The 19,514-nt window shown below is 44.1% G+C and overlaps 1 protein-coding gene and 1 long non-coding RNA gene across 11 annotated transcripts in view; one reads left to right on the top strand and one right to left on the bottom strand.

The window, feature by feature from the left end:
- Window positions 1-40: 40 nt before the first annotated feature.
- Window positions 41-6,338, top strand: LOC133048898 (uncharacterized). The gene is made up of 2 exons (XR_009691140.1): window positions 41-1,167; window positions 1,305-6,338. It is a non-coding gene; the product is annotated as an uncharacterized LOC133048898 (long non-coding RNA).
- Window positions 6,252-19,514, bottom strand: part of SARNP (SAP domain containing ribonucleoprotein) — a 48,178-nt gene continuing 34,915 nt past the window's right edge. For 6 of the 10 annotated variants that reach the window (XM_061132734.1, XM_061132762.1, XM_061132723.1 and 3 more), the window contains 3 exons: window positions 11,167-11,377; window positions 10,196-10,285; window positions 6,252-6,539 (listed from right to left, as the gene is read on the bottom strand). In XM_061132734.1, coding sequence (XP_060988717.1) covers window positions 6,498-6,539; window positions 10,196-10,285; window positions 11,167-11,377 — 343 coding nt within the window. In that variant the 3' untranslated portion in view covers window positions 6,252-6,497. The remainder of the gene's footprint in view (window positions 6,540-10,195; window positions 10,286-11,166; window positions 11,378-19,514) is intronic. The other 4 variants (XM_061132783.1, XM_061132773.1, XM_061132714.1 and 1 more) reach the window with 3 other exon arrangements.

The following is a 19,514-nucleotide window of genomic DNA, read 5'->3' as shown; positions in this document are numbered from 1 at the left end:
GTGGGGGTGGGGGTGGGGGTGGGAGGGAGGGGCTCAGCATCCAGGATCTGTATGAGAGCCACAGAACTAGCCCTCAGATCTACCCTCACGGCACTGACTTCCTTAGGCAGAGGTGTGGCCTGCTTATGCCCACATTACCCCCCAGCCAAGAGAGAGACCAAAGAGCCTGCGGAATGCCTCTGCTCCCTGCCTCTACCTTCAGGTCCATAAAAAGAAGAATAGAGACAGCCCAGAGTCCCCAGGTCTGTGAAGGGTCAGGAGGGGTCAAGAAAGGAGTAGGGAGGCTGAAGGATACAGGGCATTTGAATCCAAATCACTGCTCTGGGCCAGGGAATAGAGCCAGCACACCGAGGTAGAAGGGACTCTGGAAGGGGGACCTTCCAGTCCCCCGACCCCAAAGCTCAGGGTGGAGGAGGGTAGAACGAGGGAGCAGAGTGTCTATAATTATTTTTATCTTTTATTTTTGGAATCTAGCAGTACCTGGCAGCAGGGAGGGGATGATACAGTGGGGGAAAGCATCTGACAAGGCCAGTTAGAGCAGAGGTCGGGAAGGATGGAGACTTCCTGCTTTGGAAAGCTGGAAAGCAGGCAGGGACTGGTTGCCACTCCAGGTCACTAGCTGGGCCTATTCATTCCTTTCACAATCCTGACCCATCCTCCTCTGGACTCACTGTGCCTCAGTTTCTTCCCCTCGATGGAATGAGAAAATAGCAGCACCCGCCACAGCCAAGAGATGAATTCTGAGCACTTACCACGGGCACTTTATGGACATAAAATACCTCTCGCTGTGGGACAGATAACCAGGGCACCAGAGTAGCGGTGAAGAGATGTGAGGCTTAGAGGAGTCACAGGCTTCAGAGTACAAGTTCCCCTCTGCCTCCCAGCTGGACAGTGCCTGACACCAAGGAGCTGAGAACCTTCTGATCCACACCTTACCCATACCTCACCTCCAGACCTCCTGGCTCCAGGCAGGAGCCCAGAGGATGTCAGGAGTGGAGGGGGAAAGAACCTTCAACAAAACGCACTCTGAGTAGCGCCAGCGGTCATGGGTCTGATGCAAACAATACGGAACACAAGTAAGACCTGAGCTGGAAAGCCGACCCGGAAGGCTTGTTCTTCCCGAGAGCATGACTTTCCTGCCTGGCCCAGCTGGTGGAAGGGGCAAAGGTATGTAACCACCCTTGGAAAGGTGATGGTGGTGAATTTGGGCATCTTATTCCCATTCCCATAGTGAAAAAGTGAGATGAGGTATTTTGGTACTGGAATGGGCAAGGGCTCATTTCAACTTGCCTCCTCCCACGCAGCAGCAGTACTGACCCCCAGCCTCTTCTCTCTGGCCCTGTTCTTCATCACTCCTTCTGCTCCAATCTTGGAGAACAAGATGCACCTGACCACCAACACCATTCACATTTCCTTGGTGGAAAGAAAGGAACAGAGAAGTGAAGAACAGAAGATGCCTCCTCCAAGGTCAAATGCCCAGGTCTCTTGATCTTGGCACAGGGTGGGGATTGGGCAATAGGCATCAGGTGACTTCCCTCTAGAAATTCTAGCGAGCTGGGGCAGTAGACTTGGGGACACTTAGAATACGCCCCTTTAATGCCACCAAATAAAGACCTTTGGGGGAAGGTCGTTCTCTTATGAACATAAATCTATGAGTTGGAAGTCTCATTCCCCTGGTCTTCCTCACCCCCAAAGAGGCATGGGGTAAAGAGGCTTGGGGACATAGCCCAGCAAACTAGTGGGGACTGGTACCCCCTCTCACCTTATGACGTGTGTGGACCTGGCCAGTGCCCCTCTGATCATAATTAGTGTAATTATTATTTACTTTGTGTATTTGTTACACCGTGTGTGTGATTGCCTTTGTTTGTTAAGGGTGTCTGCGGAGTACGGGGCTGACAGGGGCACTGGAATGCCGGGAAAAGACCTCTTCACTGAGATCAAGGCTTCCTGAAGGGAACCATTGCAAAAAGGCCATCAGGCAGTTTTCAAGTTATGTGACAGAGGGCAAAGATGGCCATAGGGTGCTCTGAGTTTTGGGATGGTCACATGACACAATCCAGCACTTGAACCTGAAAAAAGAAAAATAAAAGCAGTCAAAGAGTTTAGAATTCAGCATTAAGCTCTTCTCCCTAATCAAGCGCCATGTTTACACCTTGGACACCAGGAAGCAGAAGATCTGAGGGAGAATGAAACTTTGTGCTTAAGGAGTAAGAAGATGGGGGTCTCTGGGATGAGGGCTGGGGCTTGCAGCCAAGGAAGGTTGGGCTGAGGATGGGAAAGAAAGGGAACCCAGACCAAGTCTTCACTGGAGGCTTGATCCTGAGCAGTCCCAAAGGTTACAAAACGCTCTCCCGGCCTCCACAGAGCAGAAGATCCAAGCTCTCTTGAGATAATTCAAATAATATCTACCCTATTTTCCTACAGTTCCCTGACCCGAGGTTTCCTCAACAAAATCCACAAGCCAACCCAACTTTGAACTTCCACTGTTCCAAGAATGGTTACGCATCTTAATACTTTCATTCTACCATAAAAAATGCCTCCCATGTCCAGGGAGCACACTTCCTAGGGCATACAAATTGGTGCGGGAGGCGGGGGGGGGGCGGGGAGTAGCAAAAGAGTCTTGCCTGTAACTGCAAGTAGGAAAGCTCCTGTGACATCAGTCTGACCCAGAATGGGGGACAACACAGGTTCAATGGGCCACTCCCTGCCCTGTCCGTTCTGTTAGCAGACTGGCCCCCCCTCAGACCAAGTTGAGGGAAGACTAAAGAGCTACACATTGTGTCCTCCCCATGAGGAGCTGCTCTACGCACACCTACCCCTACATTCTGCCCCAGGGAAAAACAGATCCCCCAGCCCATCCAAGGTCCGCTGCTTCCTACCTTGAGAGAGCAGCAGGAAGTTACAAGATGAGGCTCACACTCAAACACCTGCAACCTAATGGACGAGTAGCTGCCCTACTCTTTGTCTCTGCCCACATCAGGGGTCCCAAGCTAAAAGCCAGCGGGCAGGGGCATTTACAGCCTCTGGTGTATGGTGGGGCAGAAGCTGGGAAGTCAAGGCAAAGCCACAAAGCCAGCTTTCCCGTCAGTGAACTTGGTGTAAGGGAACAATCGGGATGACTCCTACCTATTTTCACTCTCAGAATCCCCCAAAGCATTTGCATATGTGGTGTACACACACACACACTCTCTCAAATTAGTACACTCAGCCCCCTACCCTCTCACTGTAACTTACTCAGGAAAAAGAAAGTACTTCTACTATGAATCACCAAGTAAAATTAAGAGTTAATAATTACTGAATGATTACAATATATGATAAGCAAACTGTGCGCCTTACATAAATATGACAGTATCAGTTCTCACAGCAATCTTCACAATAAGGTTGCTATTGGCACAGAATTAAAAACAGTGGTTAAGAATGATTAAGTAATTTGCCCAGGGTCTTGCAGCCAGCTGAGCTAGTGTGGCAGAACAAGGAATTATACTGAAGTAGTTGCTATACAGTATTTCATTCTATTTATAGTGATATAAGAGATAGAAAAATTAAAGGCAGGGATAACTGAGAAAGGAAAAGAAATAAAGAGAAAGCTGGGAGTACTTTAGGCTCAGTGGAAGTCCAAAATTGCAAAACTCGGTATTTTTTCAGTCCCTTTGGAAGGATATACAGGAAGACTGTGTTGACGTGCTGCAAGAGAGGGGGACATTAGATTTTGGTGGAGTCCAATAATCAGAGATGAGTGACACTGTCAGGGGGTCCTCATGAAAGAGAACAGGGAAAAACATTTATTATAGAATATAGTCTTATATTCTTATTTATATTAGGTCTTTCCTTCCACCTGATCTGTTTCTCATGTCAGACATGACAACAGGACTCAACACCAAGAAGTGCTGTTATTGCATCTTCCTTCCTTATAGCCCTCACCCCCACAGAAGCTTCTAGCCTTGTATCTTCAGAAGTAAATTCCCAGGATTTGGGGTGGGGGGAAGGGCGGTTTATAGTGATGGTGGAGAAAAACAGAATGATCCTAGAGAACCATAAAAAGGTGCAGATTTACAGCGGAAGAAGCTGGCTCTCTCCGCATCTTTTATAGACTCCCTCATTAAGAGCTTCCAGGTATGCAGAGAATGTCACAGCTTCAAAACAGGGAAAAGAAGCCTGGAGTCAGCTAACTACATCTGGATCCTGGATTAGCTACACTAAAGAGACTGGAGGATAGGAAGGAAGGGTACTTGGATCCCAGATAAAGAACTGCAAGGCTGGGTGCTTATTCTGCCTCTCAAAGGACTTACTATTTTAGGACTGAATTAGTAAAAAACATAGGAATCCTGAACTAGTCATGCTCAGAAAGTATATATGGAATGATTACAGTGAGACAGGAAGAGGAGGATTTGGTGATCAGGCTTGGAGGTGAGAGACTTCTGACCAACATAAGAACAGCTGCTGGAATAGGATGAAAAGGGCTAATAAAAAACCCACACAAGCCTGATGAGCAGTTCTGGGCTTCCCTGGTAGCCCAGCTGGTAAAGAATCCACCTGCAATGCGGGAAGCCTGAGTTTTATCCCTGGGTTGGGAAGATTCCCTGGAAAAGGGGACGGCTACCCACTCCAGTATTTTGGCCTGGAAAATTCCATGGACTGTATAGTCCATGAAGTTGCAAAGAGTCAGACATGACTAAGCGACTTTCACACACAGCTGTGTCAAAAATATGGGGAAAGTGAGTTAAGTATGGAGAAGAATGATTAGGCTTTAGGAAGAGAATCCTGGGGACAGGGGTTGGGGGTGCAAAGTCTGAATACCTTACTGAAACATTACAGAGGATAAGGAGACAAGGTGAAGAAAACTTCTGAAGGACTCAGCGCTCCACTCCTCTTTATAAGCGTCTGCTCTGTTCTTTTACCTCTTATTTTGGGTAGAAAACCCTTACTGAATCTATAATCTCTGTAAAGATACAAAACTGAACTAATTCTCTCTCTGGTTCCGCTAGCTTTAGGATCAGGGTCTAACGAAAAGGGAAGCAGATAGCAGAGCCCAAGAGAGAAGAGAAGGAAGAAGTTTAATCAACCTTCCCTTTGGCGCATTTCTCCAAAGTCTTAGAATGGGGCAAAATTGACAACAAATGGGCAGTCTTTGCATCTGCTCCCCAAGACACTGTTTTTCCTAAAGCATCTAAACTTAGGTCCCTGTCCTCCAGGAACCAAAGAGAGTTTGTGGAAAGAGGTTCTTGTTAGGAAGGTGATCAAACATTATTCTTTTGTTAATTACAAAACCAGACAGAGGTGTTAGTAGAAACGGGAACAATGAATTAATTACACCACAGCAACATGAGATCTGGTCATGAAACCAAAGTCTTCAGGTAAGGTGCCAGGTTCTTAAGTTTTACTACCAGAACCCAAACAAAGCCCCATCTTATATAGATGTATAGTACTAAAGATTAAGAGGAGAAACCCTATACCAACATGTCCAAAAAGATTAAGTAGCAGGTCTCAGATCTACATGAAATTCAAACCCAAATAAGCAGCCCTGCTTAGGTATAGCCAAATCCTAAGTAGGAGGCTTGGCAAGGAAAATGGATGTTAGTAATATCCAAGAAAAACTGCCACCAAAACTGCAAAAGCATCTTTCTGCAACAGAAGACAAACTAAACTAGCATAGGGCTTGATCAGAAAATAGAAGGCTCTAGTCTACAGCTTATTGTCCCAACAATCTAGGCAATAATTTTTAACACCTCTGACATCCTGTCATACTCTGAATCCCCACATACTTTCTTCCAGTTCTGAGGGGTAGCCAGCCAAACTGCTTTCCTGAACTGCATAACCAACAGGATTCCACATGTTGGCTTCAAATGCAACCAGTTAAATCACTCTTGAAATTAGGGCCCTCCCAGACTCCAGAATAGGCACTCTGCACTTCATTCCATAACAGACTACCAATCCCTAGCCCTAGTGTTTATATACTTTGCACCTCCTAAAACCTACAGTATTGTATTTTATTCTAATGGGTCATTTCAACCTGTTGAAGCAAAGATTCAGGGTGAAACTTGGCCTCTTCGTGGAGAATAAAGAAGTAAAAGGATGCCTGTGAGTATGAGAGAAGGAAATAAATAGGCTTAAAGGCACATACTCAATCCTTTTCCTCATTCTCTTTTCTAAAGGATAAAGGCATTATTGCTAATTCTCTATATTTGGTGAATATCTCCTTATCTGGTCTAATCTGGCTCTACGAACTCAAAGGAGCATCTGAGAAAACAATGTTCTTTTTTCTATTTTTTTTTATTAACAAGCAAAATAATAATTAAAAAACAACAACAACAAAAACCTTAAAGTTGGAACTGCAATAAGTCAAACTGCTGCTGGAGTTCACAGATGTACCTGGGGTACATGCTCCCTCACTGCAAGGCAGGACCTAGGCACGTAACTGTGCACTTAGGTATACAGGGGACCAGGAAGAGTCAAAGAGGTGGGAACACTGGAGAACAGAAAGCATCACAAGCTTTTCATCAGGCAATTCCAAAGCGCTCTGCTCTTTTCCTCTTCTTTGCCTATAAAGAAGCAAGAAGAAAAAAATTAGATTGCAAGACAACGGTGGCTCAGGTTCCTGGCCGCTTTAATCCAAACTCACATGGGCTATCACAAGGTCCAGAAAGGAGGTAAGGCCGCACTTTAGCTGGCAGCCAGAGACTTAATGTCTGAATCTCTCCGGTCATCCCCTTAGGGCAGTTTGGTGGGGGGGGGGAGAAGGAGAACAAACAGTGCCAGAAAAGCCAAGATTCCAGAGGAGAGGGGGCCACTAGCTGCACAGCGAGTCAGCCGGGAGACAACGGATCCTGCAACAGGCTTGGGGAGAGTCTCCAGTGAGTGGGGAAACGGGAAATTTCAAAGGACAAAAGGCTGACCAGCACTGTATCATGGAGAATGTGAGGGGGATGCCCTTCTGGGCAGTTAGGCCCAATCAGCAACTATTTCTTAGGCCTCCAAATCTACAGAAGGACATATAAATGTTCAATGGTAACAGAATAAATGTGGGGGGGGGGGCCCCCGCCCCAACATGGACCTCTTAAAGGAGACAGTGTTGGAGAGAGGGCACAAAATGGGTAGAGGAAGAGAAAGATATTTTTCTTCTGTAAGTGACTCACGAAATAGTATGAGTTCTCACTCTAACCACTGTCCCCAGCAAAGAAGGGGCTTTCAGAAAATTTCGTTCACAGAGGAAGTTTAATTTAGATTTAAAAGAAAAGCTGATTGTGATGAGTGTCTTCTGGGGCTTTGTTGGCTTCCTGGTGTTCCGGTTCACCCCTAAATGTCCCAACTGAGGAGTGACCATCACTAGGTCGGTGATCTGTTCAGTATGCTGCTATTTCTTTTGGCTGATTGCAATTCTGGCCCAACTCAACCCTCTCTTTAGCCCACAGTTGAAAAATGAAACCATCTGGTACCTCAAGTATCACTGGCCTCGAGGAAGAAGACCTGTTTGCCAGTGCTCTGTCACTGAGGTCAGGGAGAGAACTCCTCTAGACGTAAAATCACCGCGATATCCAAGCTACCTTCCTTAACATACCCACTTTGGCCAGCAGCTGCCTTAAACGTTCACATATTTGGATATCTTATTTTACAATGCGGTATTTTTTTCCTGTCATCTTTTTTACACTTTGTTGAATGATGTGCCTATTTAATCTAAACCGTACTGCTTCTATAAAATGTTTATGCCCTCTTCCAAGAGTGAAAGTGCTGTTCTTCTGAGAAATAACGTTACTCTCTCCTTGGAATCTGTGGATTTGAAGATGGCTCCTGTCTGCTCACATTGTAAGAATCAGCAGTGGTTAAAAACTGTTGTATGACAGGTTCCAGTGGGGCAGTCAGTAGGAGAACATGTTCAGAGGGAAAATCTGTCCCACCAAAATTGTACCAATGTATTTAATATATTATACTACAGTATTTTCAGGATGAATTTATTTCTGCCATCTTTTGGAATACATTATTTTTCTGCTTTCTATGGGGAAGAAAAGAAAAGAAAAGTTGAGTGGGCCTTCCCTGGTGGTCCAGTGGTTAAGGTTCCACGCTTCCAATGCAGTGGGCATAGGTTCAACCCCTAGTCAGGGAACTAAGATTCAACATCCTGTAGGTACATGCCCTGCCCCCCCCGCCCCCCCCCCCCCCCAAAAAAAGCTGAGTGCACACAGGCCCAGCCCACTGCACCTGGATTACTGATACAATTCTTTGGAATCAAATTAAAGTCACCTGGTTCATATAAACTCCATCAGCCTCAAACGTTACTACTCCCTTACAATCACTAACTCTCCCAATAAAAGCCATTATTCTTTTCTACTCAATGAAATCCTCATCTGCCTTATCTTGAAGGTCAAATGTACCAACTCAGTGAGCATGCCTGGTTTAACAATAGTTTCCTTGGTAAAGAGGGAGTAATTTTTTAAAAATTAATCTATTTAACTCAGCACTGAGTTTGCTGCTGTATGCATGGGCTTTCTCTAGCTGTAGTGAGCAGAGGCTACTCTCCAGCTGCAGTGCGTGGGCTTCTCTCTGCAGGGGCTTCTCTTGTAGAGGGTCATGGGCTCTAGGCACGTGGGCTTCAGTTGTTGAGGTGCACCAGCTTAGCTGCTCTGTGGCATGTTGGGATCTTCCCAGACCAGCGATCAAACTCACGTCCCCTGAACTGGCAGGCAGATTCTTAACCACTGGACCACAAGGAAAGTCCCAAAGACAGGGTAATTTTAACCAGAATTAAAACAAGTCTAAGTTCACTTCTAGGTCATCCTGGCAAGTCAGCAAGCAGGCAGACATTTACTTATAACAGGTAATGCTTTATTTTGAATTAGCAGCACAAAGAATGCAAACTCTTAGTTTTTCCTTAATGAAGAATGTAAACTGACCTGATTCTGAAATTTTCAGGGTTTATTACCCTGATATTTAAAATTGACCCTGATATTTATTTACAGGGACCATAAGATTTTGAGTGTGTGAGGTAACAGATTTAAAGAGGTCATCTCTAGAGACAGATGGAAAGAAATAAATTTGGAATAAATGGAAGAAGCAACATTTCAAATTCCTCATCAGCTAAGAAGTTTCTATCATTTTTTTTTTTTTTTAATTTATTTATTTGGCTGTGCCAGGTCTTGCAATATGCAAGATCTTTAGTTGCGGCATGTGAACTCTTAGTTGAGGCATGTGGGATCTAGTTCCCCAACCAGGGATCGAACTCAGGCCCTCAGCATTGGGAGCAGAGTCTTAGCCACTGGACCATCAGGGGAAGTCCCTCTATCATTATTTTAACTGTTCATGTACACTTTTGCTGACACTTGGTTTCTATTATAGATACTCTTAAACCAGCAAATCATTATTGTCTGTCAATGCCCTGAGCGGTCTGCCAATGCTCAGTCTCAATAAATATTACTCCAAAGAATGCTGGTATATGGATGCATACGTCCTGACAAACAAAAGCCGTTCTTTCATTTTCAGAAACCATTACATAAAGAAAATGATAATAACAAGAAGTCTCATTTGACGACTTCCTCAGTGGTCCAGTGGTTACACACTGTGCTTCCAATGCAGGAGGCGTGGGTTCAACCCCTGGTGAAGGAACTAAGATCCCACATGTGGTGCACGGCAGCCAAAAACAAATTAAAAGTCCCATTTGAGCCCAACTGTCTTATTTCAGAGGCAAATCAGGCACAACGACATTTGTGTCTGGGTTGAATATGGTGGCATTAAATGATGAAAGAAATCTGCTTGGAGATAATCAGAGACATTGCTACTTACTACATAATTAACAATATGACAAACACTGTCAAACATTTTATGCAGAATCACTTCGCGATTAAAATACTGCTTTGAGGTAGGTTTTATTATCTCCATTTTCCAGATGATGAACCTGAGATTCAAAAAATTACTATAACTTATAATATATTGTAATACTAAGTGGCACAGTCACTTAACCAAGTTTACCTGATTCAAAATCTTGTGCTCTTTCTTACTAGGTTAACTGGCTCTAACAGTAAATTACTAAAGTATATTGATGGAATTCAGTAGGGTCTCTTCATCCAGAAAACAGATATCAAGCAAAGGACCAAAAATCTTGTCATTTAGGCACCTAGGTAGTAGCAGGGAAATAAAACGTTTCTCTATTTTGTTTGTCTTCATTTTCCATTCAAAGGCCCTGTGAAGCATTACAGGTATATTTTACCTCTGTATCCTCTGTGGTTCCTGTTCCAACTGAACTTGTGACAATCCCAAATCGCTCCTTCCTCTTTTTCAGCTTTTCGTCATCCTCCGACTGTTCAGGGACAAAGAAAAGGGTAGAAACAAGCTAGCCTCCATTCACAAGATAAATACCAGTGAAATTATAATTTATTGATTATATGCTGGCCAACCTTGTGTTAAGAACCAAGGATCACACAAACAGAAAAACAGGAAACTGAACACGCTGGCATAGAGCATCCTGTCCCTAGAATGACTAAAACTGGCAACCCACTCCAGTATTCTCTCCTGGGAAGTCCCACAGGCTTTGGAGTCAGGTGGGCTACAGTCTGGGGGTCGCAGAAGAGTCAGATACGACTTAGCGACTAAAACAGCAACTCTCCTGCAGCATTTTAAAGCTGCTATTCACACCCAGCACTGTTCAATGTCAGAATCTCACATATTATTACATTTCCATCAGGGCCTAAACCCTGCCGCTTTATCCAACTTTAACACTCATTTTCTCCTTTTCCACCTTGTTCTCATAACCTGCCACCAGGAATCAAAAGCCCAGTCCTAAGATTAGAAACATCCAAAAGTAGGTGGCTTCCCTGGGTATTTCTTCACCCCTAAAAGCATATTCTAGATCTTGACGTATCTAGACAAAGATCCTAGCCTCTCAGATATCCCAGGAGACCCTCTACTCCACAGACACATAACAGTCTCATCATGGGCCAGGACAGTTTCTTTGACCTTATTTACAAAACATAACCAAAAGAAGGTCAGGTTAAAAGTGTTGAAACAAACTTTGAGCTTATGTGTGGTGCTTCAGAGCTGGATTTAAAAAAAAAAAGGCAAGCCCAAAAAAGTTTGTATTCCTGCAGTATGTAGGCAGCACGTGTCTCTGGGTGTCCCAAAAACCAGTCAAAAGGAAAGGCAACCAAGAGAGCTACAGAAACACAAGAACTTCCAAAATACCTTCACTCTCAACCCCAACAATGGAGCGGTCTTTGTTCCTTGGAGGAACCCGCCCCTGGTCAAAAGCAAGGCAGCTGTACAGCTTTCTGTGTTCAATCGCACCAGCCCAGTTCTCTGAGCACAGTGAGCAGCCAGGAGTCCTTCCTCAGTCTTACTTTGGTTCCTTCCGCTTGAGAAACGTTCATTTTCTCCCTTGTGCTGCACCTGCCTTCTAGCAAGGAAGAAAGAAGCTAAGAAAAGTTGGTGGCTATTGAAGAACTGAAGAATCCTACACATGAGTTATCATCACTTAATCACAGAATACTGCCTACATAATTTGTCTGCCTTTTTCATTATAACCATTAGCAAATCCACAGTGGGCATATAATTAATGTAATCTAAACCACTGTAAAACATTGAGCCAGGTTCAAAGGAAAAAAGAAGTATTCTTATCTTTAATAACATAAAATAATCATGATTATATCATAGCCACTATTAATTGGGTGTGGGTGCTTACTATGTGCCAGGTACTATATGAAGTTCTTTTACATGCAATATCTCATTTACCTGTTTTAACAACCTTAGAGATAACAAGTACTATGACATACACAGTAGGTCATCTTATAGGTAAGAAAACTGAGGTTTGGAGAGATTTAACTTGCCCAAGTCTCACAAACAGTTAAGCAGCAGAGCCAGAAATGGAACCCAAGCCATTTTACCCAAGAACCTACTTCTTAACTTTATCAAAACCTCAGGTATCTCACGTAAGCATTTCTTTGGAAGAACAGTAGCAGAATGGAAGTAGTGCTTAATTTCCAAGGGAAGAAGGATCACTAGGACCCGTGGCTCAATGCTAGGAGCCCATCCCCTTTCTACCAATCATATGCCTCCATTTCATAACCAGGAATCTAGGGAAAGGACTCCAATTAGTAGTCTCATACTTAACATTTTCTCAAAGGAACTTGTTTCTAATTTCAGTTAATTGGCTATTCCATATGTTAAACTGTATGAAAAGAATTAGGGGTTCCAATGAACACAGGCCTCACTATATTTTTCTTTACCAAAGCCACTAGGAAGTTTTTCTTAATTTTGTCTACCACCACTAAAAGTGAATAAGAGATATAAATGGAAATTTCAAAATGAGAATCTCTATAGATCATTGTAGATGAGCAAACCATTTTATTAAGCCTCCAGGCCAAGCAGGAAACAGCTTTAGGAGAAATAAAAGGAGTGTACATAGCCTTTCTGGGGGTAGGCAGGACTAGACCATATCTTGTTGAACTACCACAGACTTTTTTCCAATCAATGCAGTGCTAGGGATACTTCAGGCTTCCCTGGTGGGTCAGCTGGTAAAGAATCCACCTGCAATGTGGGAGACCTGGGTTTAATCCCTGGGTTGGAAAGAACTTCCAGAGAAGGGAATGGCTACCCACTCCAGTATTCCTGCCTGGAGAATTCCATGGACTGTATAGTCCATGGGGTCGCAAAGAGTCAGACATGACTGAGCGACTTTCACAATTCACAGGGATACTTCAGCAAGTTCAAATCACAGAGGGAGATATTACTGCTGAAACCTAGCTATTCTCTCAGCACAAACCATAGGCCCATTCTCTTCACAAAGCCTATGTCCATTTGGAATGTATGGGACATTTTTTCCTCTGGTTCTCTACTTTGGTATATCCCAAAATGGGAGTTTGACTTCTGAATTAAATTTCCTGTGTTTCTTTTTGAGCTCAAAGGTGAGGAAAGAATGAGGGAAGAAAAAAGAAGGGTGAGTGAGGTCGAGTGGATGTTATATTTCTCTAGCCACTAAGGATAGTTATGAGAGGATTTCCCCTTGAGATCCTTTTTTTAATCCTTTGGTGCCTCTCCTGGAGATCCAGGCAGAGCATCTGCTCCAAATCTACCAGGGGCTTTAAGGGGAGGGGGCGGGGGAAACAATACAGATGCCCCCACTTCCCATCCCCTATGAACAGTCTGCACACCTTCATCTGCAGAGACCAGTGAGGGTTTCATTCATTTTGTGCATGCCTGCCCTTCCCTCCCCCGCAGAGCCCCTCAGCTCCCTCCTAAAGCCTCGTTCCTCCTTGCCCTGCAGGGAAAGTGCACAACAGGCCCAGTAAATCAGCACAGTTCTAATGCTCTCTCTCACTTGACCCTTCTAGCGTGACGGTGTCGCATGGAAACAAATGTACAATAAACTTCACTCCATCTTTAGCTCCTTGCTGACAGGTTTTGATTCGTGGGATGCTGAGACCCATCTGAGGAAAATTACCTCGATCAAAATGCATCTCTCTCTGCATTCATCAGGCCGATGCTCCCCCAGGCCATGCTCAAGTGCATAAATGGGGTGCATCTGCAGGCAGCACTGACCCCTCTAGCTCAGTGTCATATGCATTTGCAAGTCTTTCCCTTCTTCATCTCTCCCCTACTCCCCTCCCACAAACCCTCAACAACTAACAAATTCTTTTTCTTCCCAGGCATGCTCTTGAATAGTACTGGAATCTGAAGCACCCTTATTTGCTATCAAGTGAAAACTCCTCAAAACACAACTTGCATCCAAAGTCAGAAGACAAACGTGTCCTCACTGACTAAACACAGGCATTGGACTGATTGATCCACACCACTTCCCCATTCTCTCATTCAAGACTTAAAGAAGAAGCCTGACATCAATAACTTTAGCATACACGATCCTCACTCACATCTCCCAATAACTGCCTTGTTTTTCTTTTCAAAAGCTTGGAGATAAAAACAAGAAAATTGTGTGAAAGAGGAGACAGCCCATATAAGAAGCAAAAGGCACAAAGTATGATATATATTCAATAAAGTCAAATGCTTTCATGAATCACCATCACTGCATTTTCCATCATGGAATAAGACAGTTCCAAACTGAACTCTTTAGAAGACATCTTCAACTTTTTAAAATCCATTTTTCTTCCTGTTTCTCTTTCAGATTTGGCAAATCCTTGAACAATCCTTGTACAATGGATAGGAAAGACTGAGACATCCCAGATCGCCCCAAGGTACAAATTACATCTGTGACAATGCTTAGTACATAGGAACTACCGTACAGATATTCAATAAATGTTAGGCATTATTTCAACTGCTTCTTTCTGGTCCTTGAAACAAAGTTCGAGACCATCAGCAGAATTCTGAAGCTAATGTCCTTCTTCCACACTAGAAATGAAGTCATCAGAAGCTGTTAAAAGGTGGTCCAATGGTTAAGAGCCCCCCCTGCCAATGCAGAGCACACAGGTTCCAGCCCTGGTCCAAGAAGACCCCACGTGCCCCAGGGCAACCAAGCCCATGGGCCACAGCTACTGAGCCCGTGCGCCGCAGCCATCATCGCTGGTTCCCCTGGAGCCTGGGCTCCACAGCTAGAGAAACCCACGCACTGCGACAGAAGTGGCCTCCACTTACTGCAGCTAGAGAAAGTGGCACACGGCAACAGAGACCCAGTGCAGACAATAAACAAATGAAAACCAGGGGAAAACTTGTTAAGAATCAGACTCACTACCAACACGACAAAGTAACTTCCTTTAGATGCAAGGCAAATGATATTTGGACAGAGGATCAGATTTAGGGTTAAGTGTACCAGAACAGAGCTCAGCAAAACCAGTCTTCTCCATCAGGTACTATTAACCATCTTTTCTTCCTGGGACCTTAAAAAAAGAAAATTTATGCTACCAGGCTTTACTGATTTCATCATCCCTAACAATTAATGAGTACCAAAACAGATATCTATATAAGGTAAGGTCCAAGGGAACTGAGCAAGGATTTGACCTCTAATGCTATAGACCCAATTCCAGGTACTCTCTCAAGGCCATTGAGGAAACGCTTTCCTAAATTACACATCAGTTTCTATCAACATCGTCAGTAACACTGAAACTATAAAATTAAACCATTCATCCACTAGTCATTCAAATATCCACTGAGAGTCTACTCTGGGTCAGACAAATGTTCTGGCATTGGGAAGATGAGTAAGAAAAAGATCCTTAACCTCACAGGACTTATAAATTCACAACGGAGTGACTATAAAGATGTGTGCCGCTGTTCATTGTATCACTCCACTGTGAGGATCAATGGGGAATTTTTCCTTCTGGATCCCAGGCCCAAAATAATTGCGTTTTTGGTGAGCAACTTGCTAGTTTTCATTGTGAACCCTGTTGTTGTCATTTAGGTGCTAAGTCTCATCTGACTCTTCACCATCCCATGGGCTGTAGCCCGCCTGGCTCCTGTGTCCATGGGATTTCCCAGGTAATACTGGAGTGGGTGGCCATTTCCTTCTCCAGGGGGCTTCCCAATACAGGGATTGAACCCTCGTCTCCTGCATCAGCGGCGAATTCTTTACCAGAGCCACAAGGGAAGCCCTGGTAATCACTGTAAATAGTATAACTTTGTTTTCCTCTTTGTATTGACTGTTATAAAGTTTGGAATAAAATGTATGGCCTGTCCCTGGCAAGTGGTTTTGAAAATATTTCTATTTAGAAAGGAGGGGCCAGAAGTATTGAGGTGAGAGAGAAACATGAGATCAAGAGATGGTGATCAGAGGGCCCTCCCTGGCGGTCCAGTGGCTAAGACTCCGAGCTCCTAATGCAGGGGGCCTTGGTTCGATCCCTGGTTAGTGCTCCTATATGCTGCAACTAAAGATCCTACCTGGTGCAGCCAAATAAACAAATTTAAAAAAAGAGAAATGGTGATCAGGGAATTCCCTGGCAGTTCAGTGATTAGGACAAAGAGCTTTCACTGCCGAGGCCTGGGCAAAAAAGAGAGAGAGAGAGAGAGAGAGAGAGAGAGAGAGAGATGGAGATCAAACACCCAGATCCAGAGTTGAAACTTAATAGACAAGATTAAGTACAGTTAGTCACAGGGTTCCTACTGGTCCTTTAAGAACGCATTCCTCTCTAAATACAATGCAATTAATCTTTTTTAAAAAAACAAAAAACCTCAATGTCCCAAGAAGGAAAAAGAAAGGGGAAGGAAGTACAAGGTTATAGCTAGAAATGTATTGCTTTTTTTAAATTTATTTATTTACGACCGCAGCAGGTCTTTGTTGCTGCGTGCAGGCTCTCTCCAGTTGTGGACAGCAGGCGCTGCTGCTCTCTGCTCCCAGCGTGTGGGCTTCTCACTGCGCTGGCTCTAGGCTTCAGCAGTTGCAGTTTCCTGGCTCTAGAGCTCAGGCTCAGTAGCTGTGGCCCACAGGCTTAACTGGCCCCCAGCATGCAGAATCTTTCCAGATCAGGGATTGAACCTGTGTCCTTTACATTGGCAAGTGGATTCTTAACCACTGGACCACCAGGGAAGTCCTAGAATTTTTAAATTAAGAGTTCCTGTCAATGTTTTCACAGTATATACACCGTAGCCAGAAATTAAGTCCCAAGTGGAGGACCAGCTGCAACAACTGGCAACCTGAACATCATAGCTGCTTTCTAAAATGACTGCCTCTTTTTATGACAAAAAGTACCAAAGATAAAAACCTCTACCCAAATGAGTTCCAACCCTAACTTGCAAACAAAACCCATGTCTTCAAGATTCAAACTCAAGTGAACATTTTTCAAAACTTACTAATTTTATCCTGAATCCAATAAAGAATACTGTTTCAAGTTTACTGTGTTAGGGTGACTTGCTCTACCAAAAAGTGCCCATTCTGACTTAATTTAGCACCCCATGGGCTCTGTGTTAAAAACATTCACCTTTTTCAATCTTATTACCAATGTCACTCTGGCTCATAGAGAGAAACCAGGAGAAACAATAACAACAGTAACACAAATATAACCCAGGTTTATGTAGGGAATCTGAACTCAGTAAATTCTAAAACACAAAGCAAGAGGACTTACTGAATTCAAATAAGAGATATCCTTACTATTCTGACAGGCAACCAAAATAATTAACCAAGCCAGGTATTTTTTTTGGTCAGCTCACTCACATCATCCCTTCTTATACTATATGTGAGAAGCAGAAACTCCAATCTAAATTCAGTCAGATATATCCTTACAAGTAGAAAGGGGGCATTTCGGGGGAGCTGAGGTGCTGCTGAGCTGGAGCTAGCCCTTCTCCTACCGCTGTTTTAAAGACTGAGCTGTTGTTCACATCCAACACTGTTCAATGTCAGAGTCTCATGTACATTCCCATCAGGACCCAAACCATGCCACTTTTTAAAAATCCTTCTTTAACAGTTATTTTCTCAGAAATCTTTTCCCTGGAGTGATGGAAAGGAGGCTGATAGTGAACAAAGATGATCACAGTTTCCAAAACACCCACAATAACTGCCTCTTTTTGTAAATGAATTACCACACTAAGATGTTAACAGTTCTCAGGCCAATCTGATTTTTCAAGGGAATCTAAGGTAAAAGTAAGGCAAAAAGGAAAGCAGGAGCCTTTTGGTGACTTTCCTGACTTTCACCGCCATGTGACTGATGGCAGGATGAAAAGCAGAGCCTGGGGCCTTTCAGGCGACGGTAGATTAATAATGACATGGCCTTGACTTCCCAGAGGTAAAGGTTATGAAACACTCCAGGGTGAGTGGGGCTTCCAATTTCATACTCTCAGAGTGAATGACAGCAACTGATGGTTTTTCTCTCAGAAACACTTCAATGCTTAAACACACAGCTGTCACCTCCCTGCCCCAGTTTCTGAGATTCATTTGAACATGTTTATTCCTGAGCCTTTATGCCAGCCAGTCCACAGAACTTGAGGTGGTCCTAAAGACCAATGCACAGAGCCTAAGCAGGACTAAAAGTGAAGGACTGGACTAGCAGAGGGTATGCCATGATCTTAGCACACAAAGAGTAAAGAGATACTCCAATACTGCCACACACATACACACAACACATCTCCCAATACTACAATCTTACTCACTAGGGCCAGAAGGGTGCCAAGAACTGCAAAGCTACACCAGAAGTAGAGACGACCAGAAACTTTATCTCCTCATATCTTTACAGTATCTAAAGCCCCAGTACAGCTCAGAACCAAATACTCTCCTGAGTCACCAGCTCCCATCAGTTTTCCTCTTGTCCAAATCAAGCTTCTCCCCCAACCCCCACTCTTCTCTAACCCCCGAGGAGGTCGTCTCGGTCTTGCTCTAGCTGATTGTAGGACAAAGCAAGGAAGGTGGAGGAAATGAAGGCTTCACACTTGAGACCCCTGGAAGCCAAATTTCTATTAAAATCCCAACCTCCCTCCCTTAAAAGCCAGGAAGCTGCTGCTCTTAAGGATAAGTGATGCAGAGCTTGGCAGAAATGTCAAGAAGTCAGTAGAGGGAAGCTAAAAACTTGTGAGGGGAAGTGAATTCTGTCTTAACCAAAATACACAGGGAATGAAGGACAACAGTTACCTGAGCATTCAGAAATTTACAATGAACACCAGGAAAACAGTTTTCTTTTCACCTGAGTTTTTTTTTTTTTAACCTGAGATATTTTAAAAGACAGATTTCTGGCTTCACCCCAACCTAATAAATCTGAATCTCAAAAGGAAGAGCCTAGGGAACTGTAAGAGACCCCTGGTAACTTTTACATGCAGCAACAGTTGGGAGTAATTGCAAATAGCTTTGAGACAGTACAAACCAACAAAACAAAACAAACGAAAACTCCCCAATCCCCCCAGCCCAACAACAAAACCTCACAAAACCAAATGAGGCTGCTGCTGCTGCTGCTGCTGCTAAGTTGCTTCAGTCGTGACTCTGTGTGACCCCACAGACGGCAGCCCACCAGGCTCCCCCGTACCTGGGATTCTCCAGGCAAGAATACTGGAGTGGGTTGCCATTTCCTCCTCCAATGCATCAAAGTGAAAACTGAAAGTGAAGTCACTCAGTCGTGTCCAACTCGTAGCAACCCCATGGACTGCAGCCCACCAGGCTCCTCCGTCCATGGGATTTTCCAGGCAAGAGTACTGGAGTGGGGGTGCCATTGCCTTCTCCAAACAAGGCTGCTAGTCCACTCCAAATTTCCCCCCAAAGAACTAGGGGCCTTCCAAAAAAGTTTTTGCTTCCTACAAACAGGTTATCTCAGCTGCAGGAATGTGAAGAGAAAATGAAAGGAATCACAGCTGACTCTAAGGGACAAAAGTCATGCTGCCCTCTTAGAACTGAAATAGAGGAGCAGACACTCTTACCAGTGCAGTTCAATACAGGAAGAACATGCCAAAACAAGAGGAGGGAACACCTCAGGCATGTGGGGAAGAGAGAGAGGCAAACAGGCTCAAGCACATACGGTTTTTTTCCTACAGAACTGATACAGAGGAAGTTTCAGTGAAGTGGAGAACAGAACAGATGCTCTTGTCTTAAGGCTCGGATGTTTTGCCTGTTCATTTAGAGCACTAAAGAGATCCATCAAATAAAACCTCTCATCTTGTAGATCTGTTCATCTACAGTT

This window comes from Dama dama, chromosome 3 (genome assembly GCF_033118175.1).
Source record: "Dama dama isolate Ldn47 chromosome 3, ASM3311817v1, whole genome shotgun sequence".
Taxonomy (NCBI): Eukaryota; Metazoa; Chordata; class Mammalia; order Artiodactyla; family Cervidae; genus Dama; species Dama dama.
Note: the sequence above shows the minus strand (reverse complement) of the source record. Positions and strands in the feature narration are given on the sequence as shown.